The 21657-nt window shown below is 36.5% G+C and overlaps 1 protein-coding gene across 2 annotated transcripts in view; it reads right to left on the bottom strand.

Annotated features, from left to right (window-relative positions):
- Nucleotides 1-21657, bottom strand: part of UBR1 (ubiquitin protein ligase E3 component n-recognin 1) — a 72513-nt gene that overhangs the window by 44521 nt on the left and 6335 nt on the right. For both annotated transcript variants that reach the window (XM_007425584.3, XM_007425583.3), the window contains exons 2-12: nucleotides 18143-18399; nucleotides 17066-17144; nucleotides 15121-15231; nucleotides 13621-13751; nucleotides 9764-9905; nucleotides 7621-7683; nucleotides 7329-7452; nucleotides 6582-6683; nucleotides 4758-4846; nucleotides 4068-4166; nucleotides 2193-2350 (exon numbers count right to left, since the gene is read on the bottom strand). In XM_007425584.3, coding sequence (XP_007425646.2) covers nucleotides 2193-2350; nucleotides 4068-4166; nucleotides 4758-4846; nucleotides 6582-6683; nucleotides 7329-7452; nucleotides 7621-7683; nucleotides 9764-9905; nucleotides 13621-13751; nucleotides 15121-15231; nucleotides 17066-17144; nucleotides 18143-18399 — 1355 coding nt within the window. The remainder of the gene's footprint in view (nucleotides 1-2192; nucleotides 2351-4067; nucleotides 4167-4757; nucleotides 4847-6581; nucleotides 6684-7328; nucleotides 7453-7620; nucleotides 7684-9763; nucleotides 9906-13620; nucleotides 13752-15120; nucleotides 15232-17065; nucleotides 17145-18142; nucleotides 18400-21657) is intronic.

Raw genomic sequence — 21657 nt, forward strand, 5'->3', positions numbered from 1 at the left:
TAAGAAATAAATGTTTTTTAAAATGTATAGTAGTTCCACAGCAAGAACTGCTGAATAGTTGACTGATACTAGTTTTGTCTAGGAGATGACTACCATCTTGGGAGTTGTGACACATGGCACAAGACAGAAATGACTTTCTTTAAAGGGAGAAGTTACTTTCTTTACAGTATACAGGAAAGGACTATGATTTTATGATGACAGTGGCAGCAAGAGAAATATTCTTCTCCACTGCCACTACACTGCTTCAATAAATGGTTACAGAATAATCTAATACATTTGTTGAACATGGTTTTAAAGTCTTAGAAAGTGCTGGGTTCAAGACACTATTCAGTTTAAGCACAACACACTTTAAGATTTGCCTAACATTACAGCTGCACATCTGCAATATGAGTCATAACATTTACAGTGGGGCAAAAAAGTATTTAGTCAGCCACCAATTGTGCAAGTTCTCCCACTTAAAAAGATGAGAGAGGCCTGTAATTTTCATCATAGGTATACCTCAACTATGAGAGACAAAATGGGGGAAAAAATCCAGAAAATCACATTGTCTGATTTTTAAAGAATTTATTTGCAAATCATGGTGGAAAATAAGTATTTGGTCACCTACAAACAAGCAAGATGTCTGGCTCTCACAGACCTGTAACTACTTCTTTAAGAGGCTCCTCTGTCCTCCACTTGTTACCTGTAGTAATGGCACCTGTTTGACCTTGTTATTAGTATAAAAGACACCTGTCCACAACCTCAAACAGTCACACTCCAAACTCCACTATGGCCAAGACCAAAGAGCTGTTGAAGGACACCAGAAACAAAATTGTAGACCTGCACCAGGCTGGGAAGACTGAATCTGCAATAGGCAAGCAGCTTGGTGTGAAGAAATCAACTGTGGGAGCAATAATTAGAAAATGGAAGACATACAAGACCACTGATAATCTCCCTTGATCTGGGGCTCCACGCAAGATCTCACCCTGTGGGGTCAAAATGATCACAAGAACGGTGAGCAAAAATCCCAGAACCACACGGGGGACCTAGTGAATGACCTGCAGAGAGCTGGGACCAAAGTAACAAAGGCTACCATCAGTAACACACTACGCCGCCAGGGACTCAAATCCTGCAGTGCCAGACGTGTCCCCCTGCTTAAGCCAGTACATGTCCGGGCCCATCTGAAGTTTGCTAGAGAGCATTTGGATGATCCAGAAGAGGATTGGGAGAATGTCATATGGTCAGATGAAACCAAAGTAGAACGTTTTGGTCTAAACTCAACTTGTCATGTTTGGAGGAGAGAGAATGCTGAGTTGCATCCAAAGAACACCATACCTACTGTGAAGCATGGGGGTGGAAACATCATGCTTTGGGGCTGTTTTTCTGCAAAGGGACCAGGACAAGTGATCCATGTAAAGGAAAGAATGCATGGGGCCATGTATCGTGAGATTTTGAGTGAACACCTCCTTCCATCAGCAAGGGCATTGAAGATGAAACGTGGCTGGGTCTTTCAGCATGACAATGATCCCAAACACACCGCCCGGGCAACGAAGGAGTGGCTTCGTAAGAAGCATTTCAAGGTCCTGGAGTGGCCTAGCCAGTCTCCAGATCTCAGCCCCATGGAAAACCTTTGGACGGAGTTGAAAGTCCGTGTTGCCCAGCGACAGCCCCAAAACATCACTGCTCTAGAGGAGATCTGCATGGAGGAATGGGCCAAAATACCAGCAACAGTGTGTGAAAACCTTGTGAAGACTTACAGAAAACGTTTGACCTCTGTCATTGCCAACAAAGGATATATAACAAAGTATTGAGATGAACTTTTGATATTGACCAAATACTTATTTTCCACCATGATTTGCAAATAAATTCTTTAAAAATCAGACAATGTGATTTTCTGGATTTTTTCCCCCATTTTGTTTCTCATAGTTGAGGTATACCTATGATGAAAATTACAGGCCTCTCTCATCTTTTTAAGTGGGAGAACTTGCACAATTGGTGGCTGACTAAATACTTTTTTGCCCCACTGTATTCAGCTGATCATATAAGCACTGTCCAAAGATATCCAAAGTGCTAGTCTCTGTAATTCTAATTTATACATCAATATGTAAAGTCAAGTATAGAAGAATACCAATGTTTTAAACAAATAGGCAGACAACAGTCAAGAAAGATATTTGCAAGATGAACTACTACTTTTCATAAACAGGAAAACTTACCTAAGATCATATATGACTGCATACACTCGGCCCAATTTCTCTTGGCTGTAACCCTGGAAATTGAATTTGCCATTTTTATCCAAATATTTTGGTAGCTCTTCTAGAAGTGTCTCTGTTATGACTGTGATGACATTTTGCTCTTCAATTAGATGGCGAGCCTGAGGAGGAAAATGCATTCAAAATCTAAAGTACATAAAACTTTACCCTTATTCACACCGTATTCACATAAGGACAAAGTAGAACCAAAAAAAAAAAGTGGTTTGCATTAACATAACGATCTGTCTCTGTACTTCCTGTTGATGCCTTTTGAATGGCCTGGTGAACCTTAGCTGCATTCAAATCAGTCATTTTTTGCTATGACATAGTTATTAGAAAGTTACCTTCCATACAAGATAAAGCCATCTCTCACAAGTCCTCTTCATGTATTATGAAGTCTAGAGAGTTCATCATGTGAGTGCTCCTGATACCCCTTTCCTGACAACAACACTGGAGTAACGTCTTTCTCCTGGACATGTTCATATATTGAGTGTGAATATGAACTGAAGGAAAGCCAACGTATATGAAACTCTATGTGTGTTGGCTTCCATGTGAGCCAGGACTCCAATTAAGCTCAATGCAGGAACATCTGTAGGAAAATGATACATTCACAAAATGAATGCACCAGATTTCATAATACATAGAAGACTATAATGAAGAGGAAATTTTAGCTAGCTTAAAGCCTGCTAAGCTTCTTTGTGCATGCTTGGTCCTCAGGATCAATATCCTTGGTCCTAGAAAGAACACGCCATTTATGGCCTTGGAAGGGAAAGACACTTCTTCTAAAGTTTAGGAGAAAAGTAGGACTTTCTACAGTCCTTTCTGAACATTTCAAATTCCCTTTGCCTGAATAATCTTAATCAGTAGAAATATATTTTGAGATGGAAAAATCTGATTTTTTAAACTGCTTTGAAGAAACTAAATCTTTGGTATTTCAGGGTTCTATTTTTAGAAACAAACAGTATTACATCATTTGGCAGAAAATTCACACAGAATAATTGTTCTTTCATCACAATTACAGATATAATGTGTAAAAGACAAAAAAAATCTTGGAATAAATGAAGAAAACTGTTAATACTAAAATTGAAAATGACAGCAAAAGATTTTCATCATGCTGAATAAGAAATGAGAGCCAGTTTGGTCTAGTGTTTAAGGCAGCAAGTTAGAAACCAGGAGACTGTGAGTTCTAATCCCCCCACCCCTGACCAGGCATGAAAGCTGGCTGGGTGACTCTGGGCCAGTCACTTTCTCTCAGCCCAATTTACCTCACAGGATTGTTGTTGTGGGGAACAACAGAGAATACAGAGGATATTTCTGGATTTATGTATACTTAAAAAAATGTTCTGTGACTCTGTCAAAAAGTTGAAGAGATGGCAGGAAAGTGTTTCTGGATCTAACCAAGTTCAAACCAAATGCCCCTCATTGGTATTGTTTGTATTTCCTTTATTAATCAGTACATTTTTAAATGTAACAATACATTTTAATTAAAATGTTTTTGCAATGAACTTTGAAGCATTTTTAAAAAATGTTATAAACTAGATTGTTTCACCAGGAATGTAATATAAAAGAGTTTGGATTCAATACCACTAAGATCTGTTTTTATGAGAAGTGTTCAAAACTTACTTCTCCAGCTGTATATCCAGAAAGGATTAGCTTCAAGGGATGCTGGGAGGATCAAGAGGAAGAGACAGAAAATCCCTGTTCTTCCAACAGGACACAGTGATTCTTCAGACCCAAGTAATAAGCTTGTGCAGTGGCAGGCTAACTACATGTTCATGTGTTCAAATCACACAGAGATATAATATTTAAAATAATACAAAATATTCTGGCTGTACATACCAGTGTTGGTACAGTGAATATCTGAACTGAAAGTGCTGTCACAGAAAACTGTCTTTCATGATCATCACTGATATATTCTCTCTGCAAAGCTTTGTAATGCTGTGAGTACACAAATACAAAGAAAATATTGTTTACTGACTGGAATATTAGGCATAGGCAATATGAGGAGTAGAAGTTTGATAAATAAAATATTTACTTTCTTTCAGGAAGATTCTTTATTTCACCAGAGTATCCAACTATGGTTAATAGTCTTTGGCAAATAGGATACATTTGGAGAGCAAATGGATAAGATCTAATGGATGATCATTAATTTTCATTTATGTTTATTTAAATTTGAGTTTAAAGTTAAATTTAATTAATATGATTAATATAATTCAACCCACATAGTTAATTTCATTTTATTTATTTCCTTCATTTTAAAAATTAAGACAAAGCAGCAGATAAAAAGCAGTAGTTTTTATAAGCCACACCAAGGTGTGTAAGACCACACATGCCCCTTGGAGTTTAGGTTGTGCACCTCTGCATTATAACTTGTCACAGAATACAACAATGCTTAAAGTATACTTATTTATTTTTATATTACAGCTCTCAGAAGGCAAACAGTTATTTTTACTAATGAGATAACAATTTAAAAGATATAAAGAAAAACTTTACTACTCTAAGTGAAAGATAGCACATAAGACAAATTACCTTAACAAATTCCATAGCAAAATGTTTTTTATATTCCATTTCCATAAAAAAAGTACTGAAGATTAGTTCATGTAAGATCTTCCTTGCTCCTGGAAAAATCCATGAAATAAATGTTTTTTTTTTACCCATAAACATTTCATTCCAAATTAATAATGGATATTTACTAAATGTAACGCTTATATAAAAATGGAAAACCTATCTAAGAGAAAGTGCTAAACTGCTCTATAAAGTGTGGCTCATCTCAGGGAGTAACCTTTGGCTAAAAGGATATTACCCTTTTTAGAAATTAAATAAAATATCTACTGTATCTTTTCTAAGTATAATTTGTCTTAAATGTGTCATATCCACGATAGTTTTACTTAAAGAAGTGACCCCACTGCCTTAGAAGCAAAGCTGTAAGCAATAGAGGCTCAAGTGGTTGTGGTGGAAATACTGCCCCTCAAAAGAAAAAAAAGGGAAGGAGGAGAACGAGTGAGAGCCTCTGAAAATATCTGGAGGAGACAAGAAGCAGGACAGAGAAGCATTTGAAGCAAAGGAAAAGCTAGCAACGCCCACGTGAGTAGCCTAGACTGATCTTGTGAGTAGGCCAGACACTGGACTGAGGAGGCAGTCCTGAGAACCAGCAGGTAGACTCCTTGAGGAAACTGAGGGGAAGATGGCCACCACCCAAGTATAACAGTGGATGATGTCAAGAAAAGTCTTACAGGGTGAGCTTTGATGAGGGCCATGGAGAAGTAAACAGCTCAGTGGTGACAAGCTGCATCCCAAGAGGGGATGGAGCAGGGAGGGAGAAGAAAGAGGAGCAGAAGAAAAATAAGTAATCCTTCCTTTTTCCTGCCCCTCTTCTCCAATAACAAGGAGCTAGCAACCCTCCAACTGTGCTCACAATTGAACAGTAGAGGGCATCTAGTAGACAGGCCAGCACCAGAGCCAGCAAGACATAATACTGAAGGTTACCAAGCCCCAAGCTGTGACCAAGAGCGGGAGAGAGAGAGAGATGCCAGAAGGTCATATCAAGAGAACCTAGCAGAAAGCATCTGGGACCTTGACAATAGTGGAACAGAGACAGATGGTTAAGGATCAAGAAAAGCTAAGATATAGGTTAAAAATTAATTGTTAGGCTAAGGAGGTAAACCAAAGTTAGAACGCAGAAGTGATTTTAAACAGAGGTGAATTAGGTTGTTGCCAAATCCAAATGAAATAACAGTATAGAACCCAGTATAAAAGTATAGAGTAAAGGAAAGTTAAAACTGAAACAATTAAGGCCAACTGGGAAGTGTTTACAGCTAACTGGGCGTGTAAGAACAAAGAATGAAACAGAAATCAGAACGACAGTAATACAGCAAAATAAAAATATAATAGAAAAGTGCCAGGAACCTACAAAATGTACGATTATTATCTTAAGTATACAGATTAGATGTTAAATAAATTAGGTAAATACTGTAAAAGTAAGTGTCTAGAAGCAGAGTATAAAACATATTCAGTAAATGAAAAAGCACTCCATTGTTAATTGATAAGCGAAGCCTGTTTTTGGAATACACTGATAATACATACTATTGTTATTTATTATTGCCACATATTCTGCCTGGGCTTGTTGCTAAACCTATGACAACGCATAAAAGGACATCAATTAATGGAAGCAATGTACTTCTCACAAGGAAATATATTTGACACAATGAATAAAACAAGAAGTTAAAGGTCTTGTATTAATTTCCTTTCTTTCAAAGTTCATCTTGTCAGTATTTTGTTTCTTACAGGGGCCCACCAGATGCTTCTAGGAAACTCTCAGTTGGCAATAGCTCTGTTATAAAGGACTCAATTTACCTTTATAAAGTTTTGCATCCCACAGCATCAGCATGCTTATTAGACAAGGTTTCCCAACTCCTTCTGTTAAACATATTTTACAGAATATCTGACGAAAATCACCTAAAAGAGGAACATGTAATATGAAGGCTTAGATTACTGAAGGACTTAACTGAAATCCTTATTATGAAAAATATTGTGCAAAAAATCTTCACATATAGCATAAATATATTTGAAAATGGCCTTGCTTCACACTGAGTGACTTTATGTCAATCACTTTCATCTATATTTCTGTGACCATATTGCAATAATAATCAATGGTACAACACAAGGCTTTCCTATGAGGAAAAAAGGTACAAAGGTTCCTGAACAACTTTGCCAAACAAAGTGAGTAAAGCCCCAAAACCTGACCTGATTTTATCTGGAGGTGTAGATAAGAAAAAATGATGCCCTAAGAATTAAGGCATAATTTTGTCCCTTAAGAACCAGGAAAGAAAAAGAAATAAATTTGAATCCTGCCTCCACCTACTTTTGGAAGGTGACCCTTGGCATGCTGTGCAAAGTTCAGTGTGGCCATCAAACCTACAAAAGTTTGCATCACTGTTCTAGGGGATGGTGATCTAGCAGTAGCAGAAAAAGGTTTTCAAAGGAGAACCGAATCAGTTTTTACTAGTTTTATAAACAAGTGAAACACTTGCCAAAAATAATAAAAATCTTTTTCAGTATTTTGGAATCTATACACAACACAAAATAATCTAAGATACTTACTTGAATAGCTCATAAGTTTGTTTAACCAAGAGCCAAGACGTAAAGCAAATTTCTGATGAGCCATTACATCTGCGTGAAGAACCATCACATTAAGGGGACCTTGGGAAACATTATTTGAATGTTTCTAGAAAATAAGAATATTTAAAATTTGAATGAGAAGACAACAAGCACTCTATTATCAAAGATGAGCAAAAATGTGGGGTTAAAATCAAGAAAAAAATCTCTGTAACTCTATCTTCATAAATATACAGAACAGTATTACTGTTTAATATTTTAAAAATTCCATTGTTACCTTAATCTCCTCTTTTGCTTCCTGACAAACAACATAGGACCCCTTCTTAACAGCTTTCCGACCCTATATAATTTTTTAAAAAATGAAATAAAATAGAGATAGACAGGACAATGTTAATACAGTATGCAAACAAAGACAGAATCAAAATGGAAAACATTTAAAGTTGCTTTCAGGCTGATTTAAACGGAAGTGGTACAAATAGTCAGTCACTTTGTATTATAATTTTAATTTGAATTAGCTTTTTGTTAAAAAGATACATATTAACATCCATGACTTTTAAAACTGACAAATAACATTAAAAATGATTACAGAGGTAACTCTATTTCATACAACATGTAGCTACCATAACGGAACAAATTCACTGTCAGAAATTAGCATAGGGCCTGGATGTTCACAGGGTTTTAAAAACGTTCTTAAGTCACAGTCCATTAATTCTTCTGTCCCTTCTCTGGATTATTCCATTCCAGAGGAGGCTTGGAGATTCCCAAAAGTAAATCCTCTAAATGGAAGCAGTGAGGTTTATCAGTTCGGAGCATTTATGTCCATTAACACCAAACACCAAACTATCTTCAGAATGGTACGGTCTGAAAGAGATAAGGCATAGTCCAGAAGAGGAATGAAACATTCTGGAGTTGCCATTTCATTCCTGAATCAGTGAATTTTACACCAGTGAATATACTTGTGTATAAACCCATCTGTGGATAAGCCAATGCTTGAATTTTTACCTAAAATACCATGAAAAATGCACCACCCACAGATAAGCTGAGCCACATTTTTCATAGTATTTTGATTAAAAATTCGAGGCTGCTTATCCATAAGTATATATGGGAAATACAGGTACTTTAAAAAAGTATTACCATATATATTTGCAGATAAGCTGAACCTGATTTTCTGGGTGTATTTTGGCACAAAAAAATTCTTGGCTTATCTGCAAGTATATATGGTAAACGGATTTTCTGAGACTAAAGGATTCCACTTATATTCATGGGTATGGCTGAAGAGGATTCTCCTTTCATCTCCCAGCTATGGTATAAGGAAAATCTCCTTCCTTCTCTTTATCCCATCCCTTAGGGCAGTGCTTCTCAACCTTATCAACTCTAAGATGTGTGGACTTCAACCCCAGAATTCCCCAGCTAGCGTGGGAATTCTGGGAGTTAGTCCACACATCTTAGAGTTGCCAAGGTTGAGAAACACTGCCTTAGGGACAAACCGTTTACCTTGTTAACCCTTATGTGAGCAGGGATCCTCCAAAGCATTTCCTGGAAGATGGCTGGATTAATATAAAGCAAAGCTAAAAATGCAAAAACCTTTAAAGGCTTGTGAGAATAAAAAGGTCTTTACCTAGAACCCAAAACCCCTGTAACTTAGAATCAAATGAACTTCTCTGGAGGAGAAATTCCAAAAATGTGGCCTGCTGCTAAAAAAATCTCTTCCTCTGGCACCATATCTCATGGGTGGGAATACTGTAACAAGAGCCTCAGGAAAAAATATTTAGATTTGAACAGTAAATATGGGAAGAAATGATTCTTCAGAAATAAATTCCTTAAATATTATGAAAAAGCCAGATTTAAAATGCACACTGGCACAAACATGATTCTGTTAGAACAATATTCAGAGAAAATTCAAATTGAGCTCAACTCCTGGTGACATAATAATTTCTTCTTAAAATACAAATTCATTTTTCAGTCTAATATAAAATGAGAAAAGAATTTGGCATAGGAATAAAAATGTGACAAGCCCTGTTTATTCAACTAAATTTCTAGGAGAATAATTAATCCTGCTATAACAATTATAACTATTATAACAATAATAATTTTCAATTGACTTAAAGGAAAACCATCATTCTGAAAACTGTAACTCCATAACATAATTTACCAGAAGGATTTATTCTAATATAAGGTATTGATTATCTTGACAACTTGGAATCAAATAATGAACACTGCAAGGATCTTACACCAATCTGTGCAAGAGAAAACTAAGCAGCCAAGCTCTATCAAAAAGCAACACAATCTCAGCATTTGTAGAAAATGGCAATATCCTGCTTCCATTTCTCCCTGCATCAGGCTGCATACCACAACAGCACAACAGCTCTATGTCAACTGGAATACATCCACTTGTTCCAGAAATTATGTATGCTACTAACCTCTTTATCTATAGCAGTAGTATATAACTGGGCTTCTCCAAGGTCACAGCCAAGAGTTCTTTGTAGACTGTAGATAACATGATCGTAAGAATGATGCTCATCATTGAAAAGGACACAATAGTGTTTGTCTGATTTCTCTCTACTGTAAAGAAACCAAGAGATCATTGATTACCCACAGGAAAAACTGAAATAACTTCAAAATAAAAGTTGGCCATAGGAATAGCACAAGCCAAAAAAAAAATGTGGAGCACAGATAGTTAAACTGAGAAATTCATAATCAATACATGCTTTCAAAAATGTTCCCATTTATATTAGAAGAGTCCTTGATCCAATTATTCAGCATTAAATAGGAAGTTCCCATCTTGTTTAGCAGATAGATCTATGCAATGTAGAATATATCACTTTCAACAACTTGGAAAGCAAGAATCAAGTTACTTTAGTATCACTCTCCTTCCTCCCCCCCCCTTGTCTTAGTGCCTGATTCAGTTCATGACTATGTAGTAAGCAAGTATAGAAGAATTAGAGAATATTGACTTCCAGGGGACGTATGGCGAACTGAAAACATCTCCACGAAAGCAGAACTTATGACTGGAGTAAAGAACAAGGAACCAGTGAGTAGGCTGGTTCCTTGGAACCTCTCTGGATAAAGAGAAGATGGGAGATCGCCCACATGTGCACTGGATAGCCGCTCCTTGTGAGGAGACTGTTTTCCGCAGGTTTGAGTGCCAGGAGACAAAGGGATCAGCCACCTTGCTCACAACCATGGCAAAGCCTTTTAAAGGACACTAAGTTCACAAACCTCACTTTCTAATGACTTTCAGAAATTGCCTATTTACCATCTTAAAGCTATTAGAGACTTTGGACTGACAAGTCTGAAAGTCATCGGATGAGTTTTATCTTCAACTCTGAACAAAAGAAAAATTAATTATAAGCTTAAGAACTTAAAGAATTTGAAATAAACAGCAAAAAGCTGAATACGATTTTGATCTAAGAAAGTTATAAACAGATTAAGGTTCCAGATAAATTTGGAATATTGACTTACTATAAGATTTTGGAATTAACTTTAAAATATAAATAGCTTCTCGTGGGAAACAGACTTATTTTGACTATCCTAGCTATTGCAAGTCATAACAAAGATAAATTACATTATGATTTTAGAAATTGGACACTAGAGGGGAATTAATGATTCTAAGCAGAAGGAAAAAAAATACAAGCCTGTTCTTGATGACAGTTAATATTGGGACTTACAACATGACACAAAATGTTATAACATTGGAAATGTTAAAGGAGATCCCTGAAGAATGGAGCTAGAAATTAGTAACTACAATATCAACACTGTCAGTAATGACGTCTGCTTCTATGGCTAGACTATGTCCAAAAGATGTTAATGAAGGAATGACAGATGTGGAACAAATTTTATCTGACAAGACAGAGAAAGTACTGAAAGTGGAACTATAAATGACAGGCCAAGAGAATGATTTGAAAAAGGACGCTTTACTGGATATACAAAAGAAACTGGCTGCAGTTTTAAAAATTAAAAGGGAAATACAAATGATAAACCTGTCAGAATCCTCGCAATCAATCAACGATCCTGCTAGTTTGCTTGCTTTGTTTCTGCCATTACAGAGAAAAGGGGGGGATGGGTGGAAGGTGAACCGTTAGGCGCAGATGGACTGTTATCTAGTTCCCAGGAATGCCCAAGGCCGTACCAGCGTGAGACCAGGAAAGAACCTTTGACATGCACAAGAGACACTTGGAGACAGAAGGGAGGGGGGAATGAAATGGACAGGGAGTAAAATCAAGTTTTGGTGCATGCGGGACTCAGTACCATCAATGCTCTAGATCTGTACACTACTTCTCAGTAAATGAACTTTTCTTTGAACTTGCAACAGTTTCAAGGGGAGTTGCTTTTGTTGGGAACTGAGTTCCGCAGATTCTTACAAAACCAAGAAAATGACCTGGAAAATGTTTTCTTATTGGATCTACAAAAGAGGCTTGAAGAAATCTGTGTGATGGGATAAGAAGAATTGAAGAGAAATCAAATCCTATGACAAAATTTGATTGATTAAAGATTAAGACTGTTAGAAGTAAAAGGAAGGAATATAAAGTTGTTTTATTTGATCAAAGTTAAAATAAGACTTTTTTGCAAAGTTTGGCAACCCTTTATGGACTTTTTGCTGACACCAGGATTGAAAAGTTGATGTTTTATGGCTTCTTTATAGATAAGGGATGGGATATGGGATAGAGTTGTTTGTAACTTTATAGGGAGTGAAGAATTACTAAATATGTTTATACTTATTGTGATGGTTTTTTATATATTTTTCTTTTTATTATATTCTTTTTCTTTTTTCCTACACTTTTTATTCTTTTTTTCTCTTCTTTTTTCTTTAAGTTTAGCTTGTATTAGTGTCAGGCCCAGCCCAAGAACAATGGTGAAACAGTCCAGTTCAGTTAAGTTCCTTTATTTGGTTACATCTATAGACAGAATCTTGCCAGACTAAATCTGTACTCCTGCAACTAATGGACGCACCCTGGGAGATTCCTGGGAGTGGCTATCCTGAACCTCTTTTCCTTCCCACACTCCACCTCCAGACTCCGTTGTCTTTTGTCTCCCTGCCCTTCCGGGAATGCACCTCTTCCTTCCTGATAGCCTTGATCTCTGCTTCTATCCTGCACATCACCCTACTCTTTGTGGATACATTCCATCACAATTAGCTTTTACTATAGTAATAAAAATTCTTAATAAAAATTAAGTCCCCCCCCCAAAAGAAGAATTAGAGAACGCTGAATAGTGTGTTGTGCTGTCGCCTCTTAGTTTGATGTGGGTAACATACTGTGGGCAGCTACCTGTTCTGGATGTCTCTACCAAACAAGAAGAAGTCTTCAACATGAGGACAGTGCTTGTATTTCAATCTTTTTGTTTAATATAGGAGGAATCTAGTAAAGGATATATATTAGCTATGCAGTATTCTGAAAAGTCTAGAAGGCTGCCCTAAGGAAACAGAAGTCATATGTTGCACACCCTTTTTCTGAAACCAACCTCAACAGAGGCATGAATATTGATTTAATAGTTTTAGCAGGTATCATGTGGATAACCAACAGCTGTTTAATAGATTTGTCTCATTATAGCGCTGTGAATATAGTGGCTGCTCTGATGGAATCAGCTGGATTGAGTGGCATGATTAAAGATTGAGATTCATGAACATAAAATTTAATCCACTGCCCTCTTTGTGAAAAGAAACTTCTCCCTCTAGTTGAACTCAATTAAATGGAGCTTTTCTCTTTTACTATTGTTTAAAACCGTCTTCCTCCAATAGAGGTGAAATGCAAAAATATGATAATTGTAGTCACTATAAATCTTAAAATGTCAAATCTTTCTAATATATAGCTTGTGCAAAGTACACTCAGAAGGATGGCTAACTCTGGGAAAAAAGGAAGGGAAAATTGAAGGACAGAAATCCAGATTTTCCTTGTAATGACCAGCTCTATCTCTGCAAAGCTAAGCAATGTCTATACTAGTATGAGGTCTTAAGTACAGATGGCCTTCAGCAATTTGTCTTGACAATTGCAAGAAAAAATCCATTATCTGCTAGACTAATCTGTTACAGAATATGAGGACAGGAATTCATTTGACTTGCAGGGTAAGAATCGCAAATATTTAAATTATCTGGACGATTCTATAGAGTTCTCATCTCCTACTCATCAACTCATTTGCCTTTCCTTGCTAAGTTATTCAAAGTTCTTGTCTAATCCTGATTGAATGATGCATTATCTTCCCTGTTTGTTACTTTATTACTAACAATCTTGGAACGGAGACAAGTAAGACACCTAGACGCCAATTCTAACAAATCACTTACTTAGTCATAAGCTCTGAAGGCAGCTCTTTCTCCTCTTCCCAAAGAGTCATACGAACAATATATTTTATAACTGAAGGGAAGATTTTCCTTGCTTGCGCTATTACCTCTTCATTCAAGTGGCATTCCAAATTCTACAAAACAATTAAAATATACCCATATTAGATCCACAGTACAGATAATAAAATAAACAAGACCGAGTAATGTTGTAGACTGTTTCACTGCTAACTAGAGAAAGAAATACCTTGCAATAGTAATTGTTCAGTAGCAAGTATCTCTCTCTCTCTCTCTCTTGGTTTTTTGGGGATTTTTTTTTTGTGCCAGTTGACTTCTGGCAAGGTTTTTCAGAAGTGGTTTGCCATTGCCTCCTTCCTAGGGCTAAGAGAGCTGGCTTTGTGCCTAAGATAGGATTAGAACTCACAGTCTCCTGGTTTCTAGCCTGATGCCTTAACCACTACACCAAACTGGCTCCAGAAAACATTGAAAAATTCCTGCTGAAATCCAAGACAGCTGCTGTCAATGGCTTAACTCACTATGAAGCAGCTTTCCATGATCTATTAATCTTTCTTTAAAAGATATAAAAGATATATACAGGTAATCCTTGCTTATTGATGGTAATTGGGACCAGGAACTCTGTTGTTAAGCCATGCAGTCATAAGGCATGATGTCACATGACTGTGTCCACTTATGACAGCAGTTCCGGCAGTCCCAGTTGCCGTCATTAGGCGAATCCTGTGCGGTTGCAGTGTCCCACAGTCACGATTGCCATTTGCGACCTCCTGCTGGCTTCCCCATTGACTTGTTGGAAGCTTGCAGTAAAGGTTGCAAATGGTGATCATGTAACTGTAGGACATTGTGATGTAATTGCGAGCCAGTTGTTCAAATTGCAATCATGTGACCACGGGGATGCTGTGACAGTTGCAACTACAAGGACCTGTTGTGAGTACCCTTGTTCAGTACTATTGTAACTTCAAACAATTGCTGAATGAGTGGACATTAAGCGAGTACTACCTGTTTAAAAATAACCTACCAGTCTCTCTGCTTAAGCTAGTCAAGGTAGTCCAGGATGGGAGTGCTATTATTCAGAAGAGGACTGCCTTAGGAGAACCATTTAAGATTTCATGGCACTCTTTCAATATGTCATTAGCTGGTCAAAGTTCAACATGATTATTTTCAGTCAAGGGAAGAACTGGTGGGAATTCTTTGTTACCCTACTATCATGTTCATATAACTTCTTGTTGAAGTTGTGATAAACAGCTCCCGAGAGTCCACTTTTATAAAATTATAAAATCTGAAAAAGTCCTTAATACTCCAAGAGACTTTCTAGTGACATGGTAGCATCTCTATGAAAATTTACATATTACAATGGAACATAAACATCCAAGCTTATGATACAAAGACATTCCAAACATTTTTGTGCACATGCCCAGACAACCAGTACAATAATTAGAAATTATTCTTTATACAGTAATATTTGTTTTCCCATTTATTACAGACAAGTACCTCTTTAGTATTATCTCCTACTCCAAGCTCATGATTTGTACATACTGGTCCAGTCTTCCATGCTTCTGTATCTCCACAGTCACAAAATCCTCCTCCAGTGGAAGTATGCATCTAAAACAATTAAGAACAGTGGACACAATGGGATGTTAGCAACCATTAATTCATTTTGGATATAATGCTGAACAATGGTACAGCATATATCATAGCAATGCTATACTATGTGAATAACAGCTATACACAAACTTGTCTGTGCTCTCCTCTTCTTCTGCACTGTTGCAAGGAAACTAGCATCTTTAACTTCCACTTTTAAATTAACCAGTTTTTCTTTCCTTTAAATGGGGGATCCTAGATATCTCTGTAGGGAAATTTGAGATTTCTTTCTGAGATTATCTAGCATATCTTAGTGAAAATAGGAACTTCTTTTCCTCAGCTTTTGCCACCATCTGTAATGGACTGTAAGAATAACTTTGGGAGACAGGAAGAAGAGGTGCAACCAGGGCAATAGTCAGATAAAGAGCTGTCTCAGTCCATAGCCGGAATGGAGATGAGAAAGCACCTCAGAAGGGACCATCCCTAGTTCTCCGGAAAGTAAAGTCAAGAGAGGGGGAAATGCTTTCAGACTTGCAAGATTCTGTAACTGTAACCTTATAACAAAGGTAGTATTAGTACTCATGGTTTTGGTTTCCTGCCTGGAGTACCTTGAAAGGCAGACATCATCCTTAAATCTTAATACAATTTATCAATTTGGAATTTACAGGTTGAGAGGATGCTTTTGACAACTCAACTAAAAAGATTAAGGGGCAACAGTAATTTCTTTACAAAGGAAAAAAGATTCCAGCTTTTTAGCACAGAATCAAGGCAAGTAGGAAGGATCAGGACAGAATGTATAAAATTATGCATGGTGTGTAGAACATGGACAGGGAATCTATCTAATCAAACAGGGGCCCAGGTCAGTCAATGAGCTAAACTGTGGGAGATTCAGGACATAAGGAAGGAAGCACTTCTTCACACAGCATATAATTAAACTATGAAATCCATTACAAAAGTTAGCGCTGGCCATTAACTTGGACAGCTTTGAAGTGGGTTAGACAAATTCTTGGATGAAGTGATCAATGATTACTAAAAGAAGTTAAAAGGGAAATAGCTAAATTCTTTCACAACACCTGGACCGTATATGACAGAAACTCTTAGAATTCTTCTTGCTCAGGGTAAACTAAGATAGGCTTGCCTTCAATTGCTGAGATCCATAAAGCTATTTTGGATGTACTCAAGCACTCTTGTTTTTTATTTTTGCCTGCACAGAGCAGTTAGAAAAGTTGTCACCTATTTTGCTTGAGATATTGCCTGATAACTTATTACTAGGGAGAGAATATTTTTCTTGTTTTCCTTTTGTGGTTTTATTGATGTATTGTTATTATGGTTCAATTAATTATCTCCTTATTTTAATTGCCATGGCATGAATGATTTCCCAACTGAAAGATTTATTGGTGTTTGTACCTTTTGGCCATCAGATGATAAATTTTATACATACACATACAAAATAATCATGTATCTTTTTCTCTGTCTACAGCCTATTGCTCCCTTGGAATCTGTTTCAGGGATGTATTTCCTGAAAACCCAGAAATGCTAGATATATGCTACAAGATCTTATCTATTACCTAGGCGGCTGACAAATATAAATTAATCCTTTCTTTTTTTTCACCCTAGAGAGCCTAAAAGTAAATTTATGAAATTAAATAGTCAGCTTTTCTATTCTGCCTAGTATTCATGGCTGCCTGAACTGATGTGGCCATTAAATATTCTACCACTTAGCATAAATTGGTTTTTCATTTACTGTTATTTGCCTTCAATGCTTAAAAAACACATTCAAATTCTCATAAATGCTCATTTATGTTACTAGCACGCAACATTGTTAGATATCATTCCAAAGCCCACATTTCCTTACCTTGTAACGATGATTTAGATGAATGCTATTCTGGAAGCAATCCATGCAAAGTACACAAGTTGGATCAATTGCACAATCCCTGCAACAAAAATAAGAAATTAGTGACATAGAATAAATACTTATTTCCCAAAAACTTATCAAGCTTCCAGGTTCCAACAGTGTTAATTGAACAGAGAGTGAGAGCATTCACACACAAGCCAGAATTGCTTATTATTAGGGATGGGCAAAATGTTTTGTGCACAAACCATTCTGAGCATGAAATAGTGGTTTTGGGTGGTCAGCGCCTAAACTGAACTATGCATGTTTCAGATGTTTTAGTCCAAAAATAGAACAAAACAAGATTGCTTTTTCCTAGAAATGGATCAAAATGGAATTATTCTGAGTAGAAGTCATGGTGGGGAGATTAAGCGTGAGAAGCTAAGGCAGATAGGTTTCCTTAGTGATGGGTCTATAGACACTGGAAGAAGTAGCAGCAGTGGCTTGAGAGGGAGGAGAGAGGTGGCTCTAAGAAAATTAGGGTGTGGATAGGCTGGTAGGACATGCCACATAAGAATATTGGTGGCTGAAGGGAGGAAGGGAAAGGAAAGTGCTGGGAATATCAGGGGGCAGGCTGGTCAGTAGGGCATAGTGGGATGTCAGAAGTGGCTGTGGAAGGGAGGTGGAGAGGGAGAGAAGGGAAAGCGCACAGAAGATTGTGGAGTGGTCACACTGGTGCACAGGCCATGCCAAGAAGGAGGGGAGAGAGGGGGTGACTTGCATCAGCCTTACTCATCTCCTAAAATCACTCTGGGTCCCTCCATATTTTGTTTCAGACAAAATCCAAAACAACTAAAATGCTCCATGTTTTGTTTCTGCTGAGCTGCACTCAATTCAAAAAGGCTCAATAGAACTTCTAGAACATGATGTTTGTTTTGAGTTGGAAACAAAACTTACTTTCTTACATGATACCTTATAAGTTCCCCCACAACATAAATGTATCTCAGAAAGATGCATAGCTTCAAAACTGTATTGACAATTATATATTGTTATGTCACAACCCTCAAAGAAACATTATAAGGTAAGAGTATTGTTATTAACCTGCAAGAATATGTTGTCTCTCCACCTTTGAATACTTTTCCACACAGTTGAGAGGTACCAATCTGTCTCAGCTTCTCTAGACAGGTATCTGGATCTTCTCCAAATAAATGCCACTCCAAAGGATAAAGAATCATTCTTTGGACCATTTCCTCCTCTTTCTGTGATATGGGATCCATTTCATCAGAATATATGTTTGGAACGACTTTTGCCAAATGCTGAAGAAAGGCAGTATGAAAATCAAGCTTCTCATCCCACCGCTGCAAAAAACCAGAAGAATGTAAGGTTACTTCCTCAGCATCAGTATTTCACATATCAAAAATTACTATATATAAGCAACAGGAAAAAAAAGATGTTTTGGAGTTATATGTTTCTGGAACAAAGTCCAAAAGAATAGCCATTATAACAACAATGGAAAAAAGGCAACTATATCACAAAACTTGCAGAAAAAAATCACATAGTATATTCTGAAGATCTTGAAGGGTAACTACAACATTCTATGGGCTTTGTACCAAAAATAGTAAGTGTAGTAGCACCATTCCTAAATAACTTTGAACGCTAATGCCTGAATTTGGGTTTTTCTTATTTCCATTCCATTCCTGTCTCCTTTTGTTTTGTTTTTTTAAGATAGTAACCTTATAGCAGGGAAGTGTCTTTATTCATTGACTGTGTTTATTTTTATTTATTTATATGTCAAATTTATATCACCGCCCAGCTCCCCCACAAGGAGGGACTCTGGGCAGTTCACAACAAAACAATTTAAAATCAATAAAAACATAAATAATACAAATATAAAATACAATGATTAAATACAATAAAATCCAAGAGATGGTGATATTATTTCAGCCTGCGACCAGATAATATCAGTCAAAGGTAAGGCTAGGGAACAAGCCAATCCCAAAACTGACTATTCCCATCCCCACCCCATGCGTGATGACAAAACCAGGTCTTCAGTTTTTTTCTGAAATCTAAAAGGGAGTCATATCATAGTAAAAGAGAGAAAATATACCAAATTATACCAAATTTCTCCTCTAAATGTACTCTAACCCACACATGTGAGGTGGTCTCACTTTCTTCCAAAAATGTTGTGTATAACTTTTGGCCACCAAAAGGTTTCCTGTCTCGTTCATAAAGCAAACTTTCCTATGTCCGTGGTATTGATTTCATTCTCAGTAAAGAACAGTATTGAATTTCTAACCTTTGCTTGCTTTTGTTAAAATTTGTTTAATTAAAATCACTGAACTGATTTGTTTAATTAAAATCACTGAACTGATACATTTCATTTGGTATAACTCAATGATTCCTGAGACTTTTTCTGGTTAAGAAACTAAAATGAAGACTGTCTTCACAAGATCTAATTTGACATTTGGCAAACTGAACTATTCCACCTGTTGGTTCTAATGAACTTATAAAATCACAAATGTGTTTCTTTCTATGAACTAACAACATTGTAAACACCCTCACTTGTCAGAAAAAGGCATCCAATAAACTGCTCCTTTGATATTAAGACTTCAAATAATCTGTGTTTGCAGTAATTATAACTATACTTGTAAATCATAAAATTATTAACATGCATACATAACCATTATGTTATATGCTGTCCATATAAGCAACAATATGCACAGCAGAGAAAAATTAAGAAATAATAAGCCAAATAAATTAAAGGTATAAGAAAAGGAAATATAGCTACAACTAATTTACCCCAACATCATTCACTGTACCTCTTTCTATCCTTGCAAACCATCCTTCTGTTTAGCATCTCCATGCATATCCTCATATTTTGCTTTTTGTTTTTTGTTCTTTAAACTGCTCACCTAACAGTTCCAACCAATTACGATTTTCTCCATCTTCCTTTTCCTCTCCACATATTCATTCCTCCTTCCTACAGTTGTTTTGCAATTCAACCTTAATTCATTTTCTCTGTATGATAAAACTCTCTCAACATACTTCTTTCATAACAGTCACTCACTTTTGTATTCAATCCATATTCATTCAGCACTCACTTATTCTTGTCCCTATCTCTTGTTTTATTACACATGCTTTTTAAGTACCCCATTCCTTCTGCATTCAACTTATTTTTATATTTCCCTGGACATACCCAATTCTTACTTCCATATAGCAAAATGGGCAGAAGCATGCTCTTATACACAGCAAAATTTGCTTCTTTGGACAAATATTCATTCTTTGTAACAGACTTCATGCTACCCACACCCACTACCAGCATTTGCATTCTCCATCCATTTTATCATCTTTAGTAGACATTCCATCAAGATACACAGAAATTAGCTCTAGTTTTTTTGCCATTTATGTATAACTTGCAATTCTTCATTCCATTTACCCTGTCAAACTACCTTGAATTTCAATACCTTAATGTTCAGAACAATATTCCCCCATTTCATCATACAATCTATCTAATATTCACTGCAAAACATGTGGGTTTTCAGCCAATTACATGGCATTGCCTGCATACAAAAACACATGCACGTTCACATACCCAACCAACACATCTCTAACTTCATCACAAACATCCTTATGCATTTATTTATAACTACATTAAACAACCAAAGGGGCATCAAACAGCACTGTCTTACTCCCTATTTAATGTTGATCCATTTGTTTATTCTGGTGTATACTTTACTTTCATCATATACTGCTGTTTTCACACTCATCAACCAACCTTCAACTCCATATTCACGCAAAACATTATTCAAGCCTATTTTATCTTGCACATTATCAAAATCAACAAATATACAATAAATTTTCTTTCTCGCACTTTCTCACACTTCCTCATTCATTTTCCGTGATCTGAAGAGCAAAGCTTTGTTTGCACATTCCTTGCCTGGCATAAAGCAGCTCTGCATTCCTGAATCTGGCTCACTATCACCTACAAACTACCTTGTAGATTCGGCATTCAAGCTTACTGCCTTTCCTTTGTCTAATGGAACAATTAAAGCATTCTTTCAATCATCAGGCACAGTTGCCATTTTCACACATTAATTAAACAAGTCACACAGCCACTTCATAAGGAAGCCATGTGTATACTTTAACATTTCTACAGCTAAATATTATAACTGGAGAAATGTTAAAGTGTCAATGCAGCTTGCTTATGGAGTGGCTGTGTGAATGTGTATTATATAATCTACACCTGCAGCCTTAGCATTTTCAACATACAACATTTATGATATGCATTCCTCTACATCATTTTTTTACACTAACATTTATATTATTTCTTTCAATTCTACTCTTTGACATTATCACTATCATTCCCATACATATCTCTAAAGCACTCCTCCAATATCCCCTAACTTCAGTTTCATCTGAAATCATTTCATCACTTTTATTTTTTAATTCCACTGACTCTGCTCAACATTTGGCCCTCTTTACCAACTTCCAAAACAGTTCTTTATTTCCATATCAAAACCACTCTGTAACTCCTCTGCCTCTATTAAGTGTAACTGTTCCTTCCTTGTGACTACATTCTTTGCAACTGCATTTTTTTCTCTATATGCATTATAAAA

This window comes from Python bivittatus, unplaced genomic scaffold (genome assembly GCF_059951505.1).
Source record: "Python bivittatus isolate LINGU-HERP-01145 unplaced genomic scaffold, Pbiv_v1 ctg000480_np1212, whole genome shotgun sequence".
NCBI lineage: Eukaryota > Metazoa > Chordata > Lepidosauria > Squamata > Pythonidae > Python > Python bivittatus.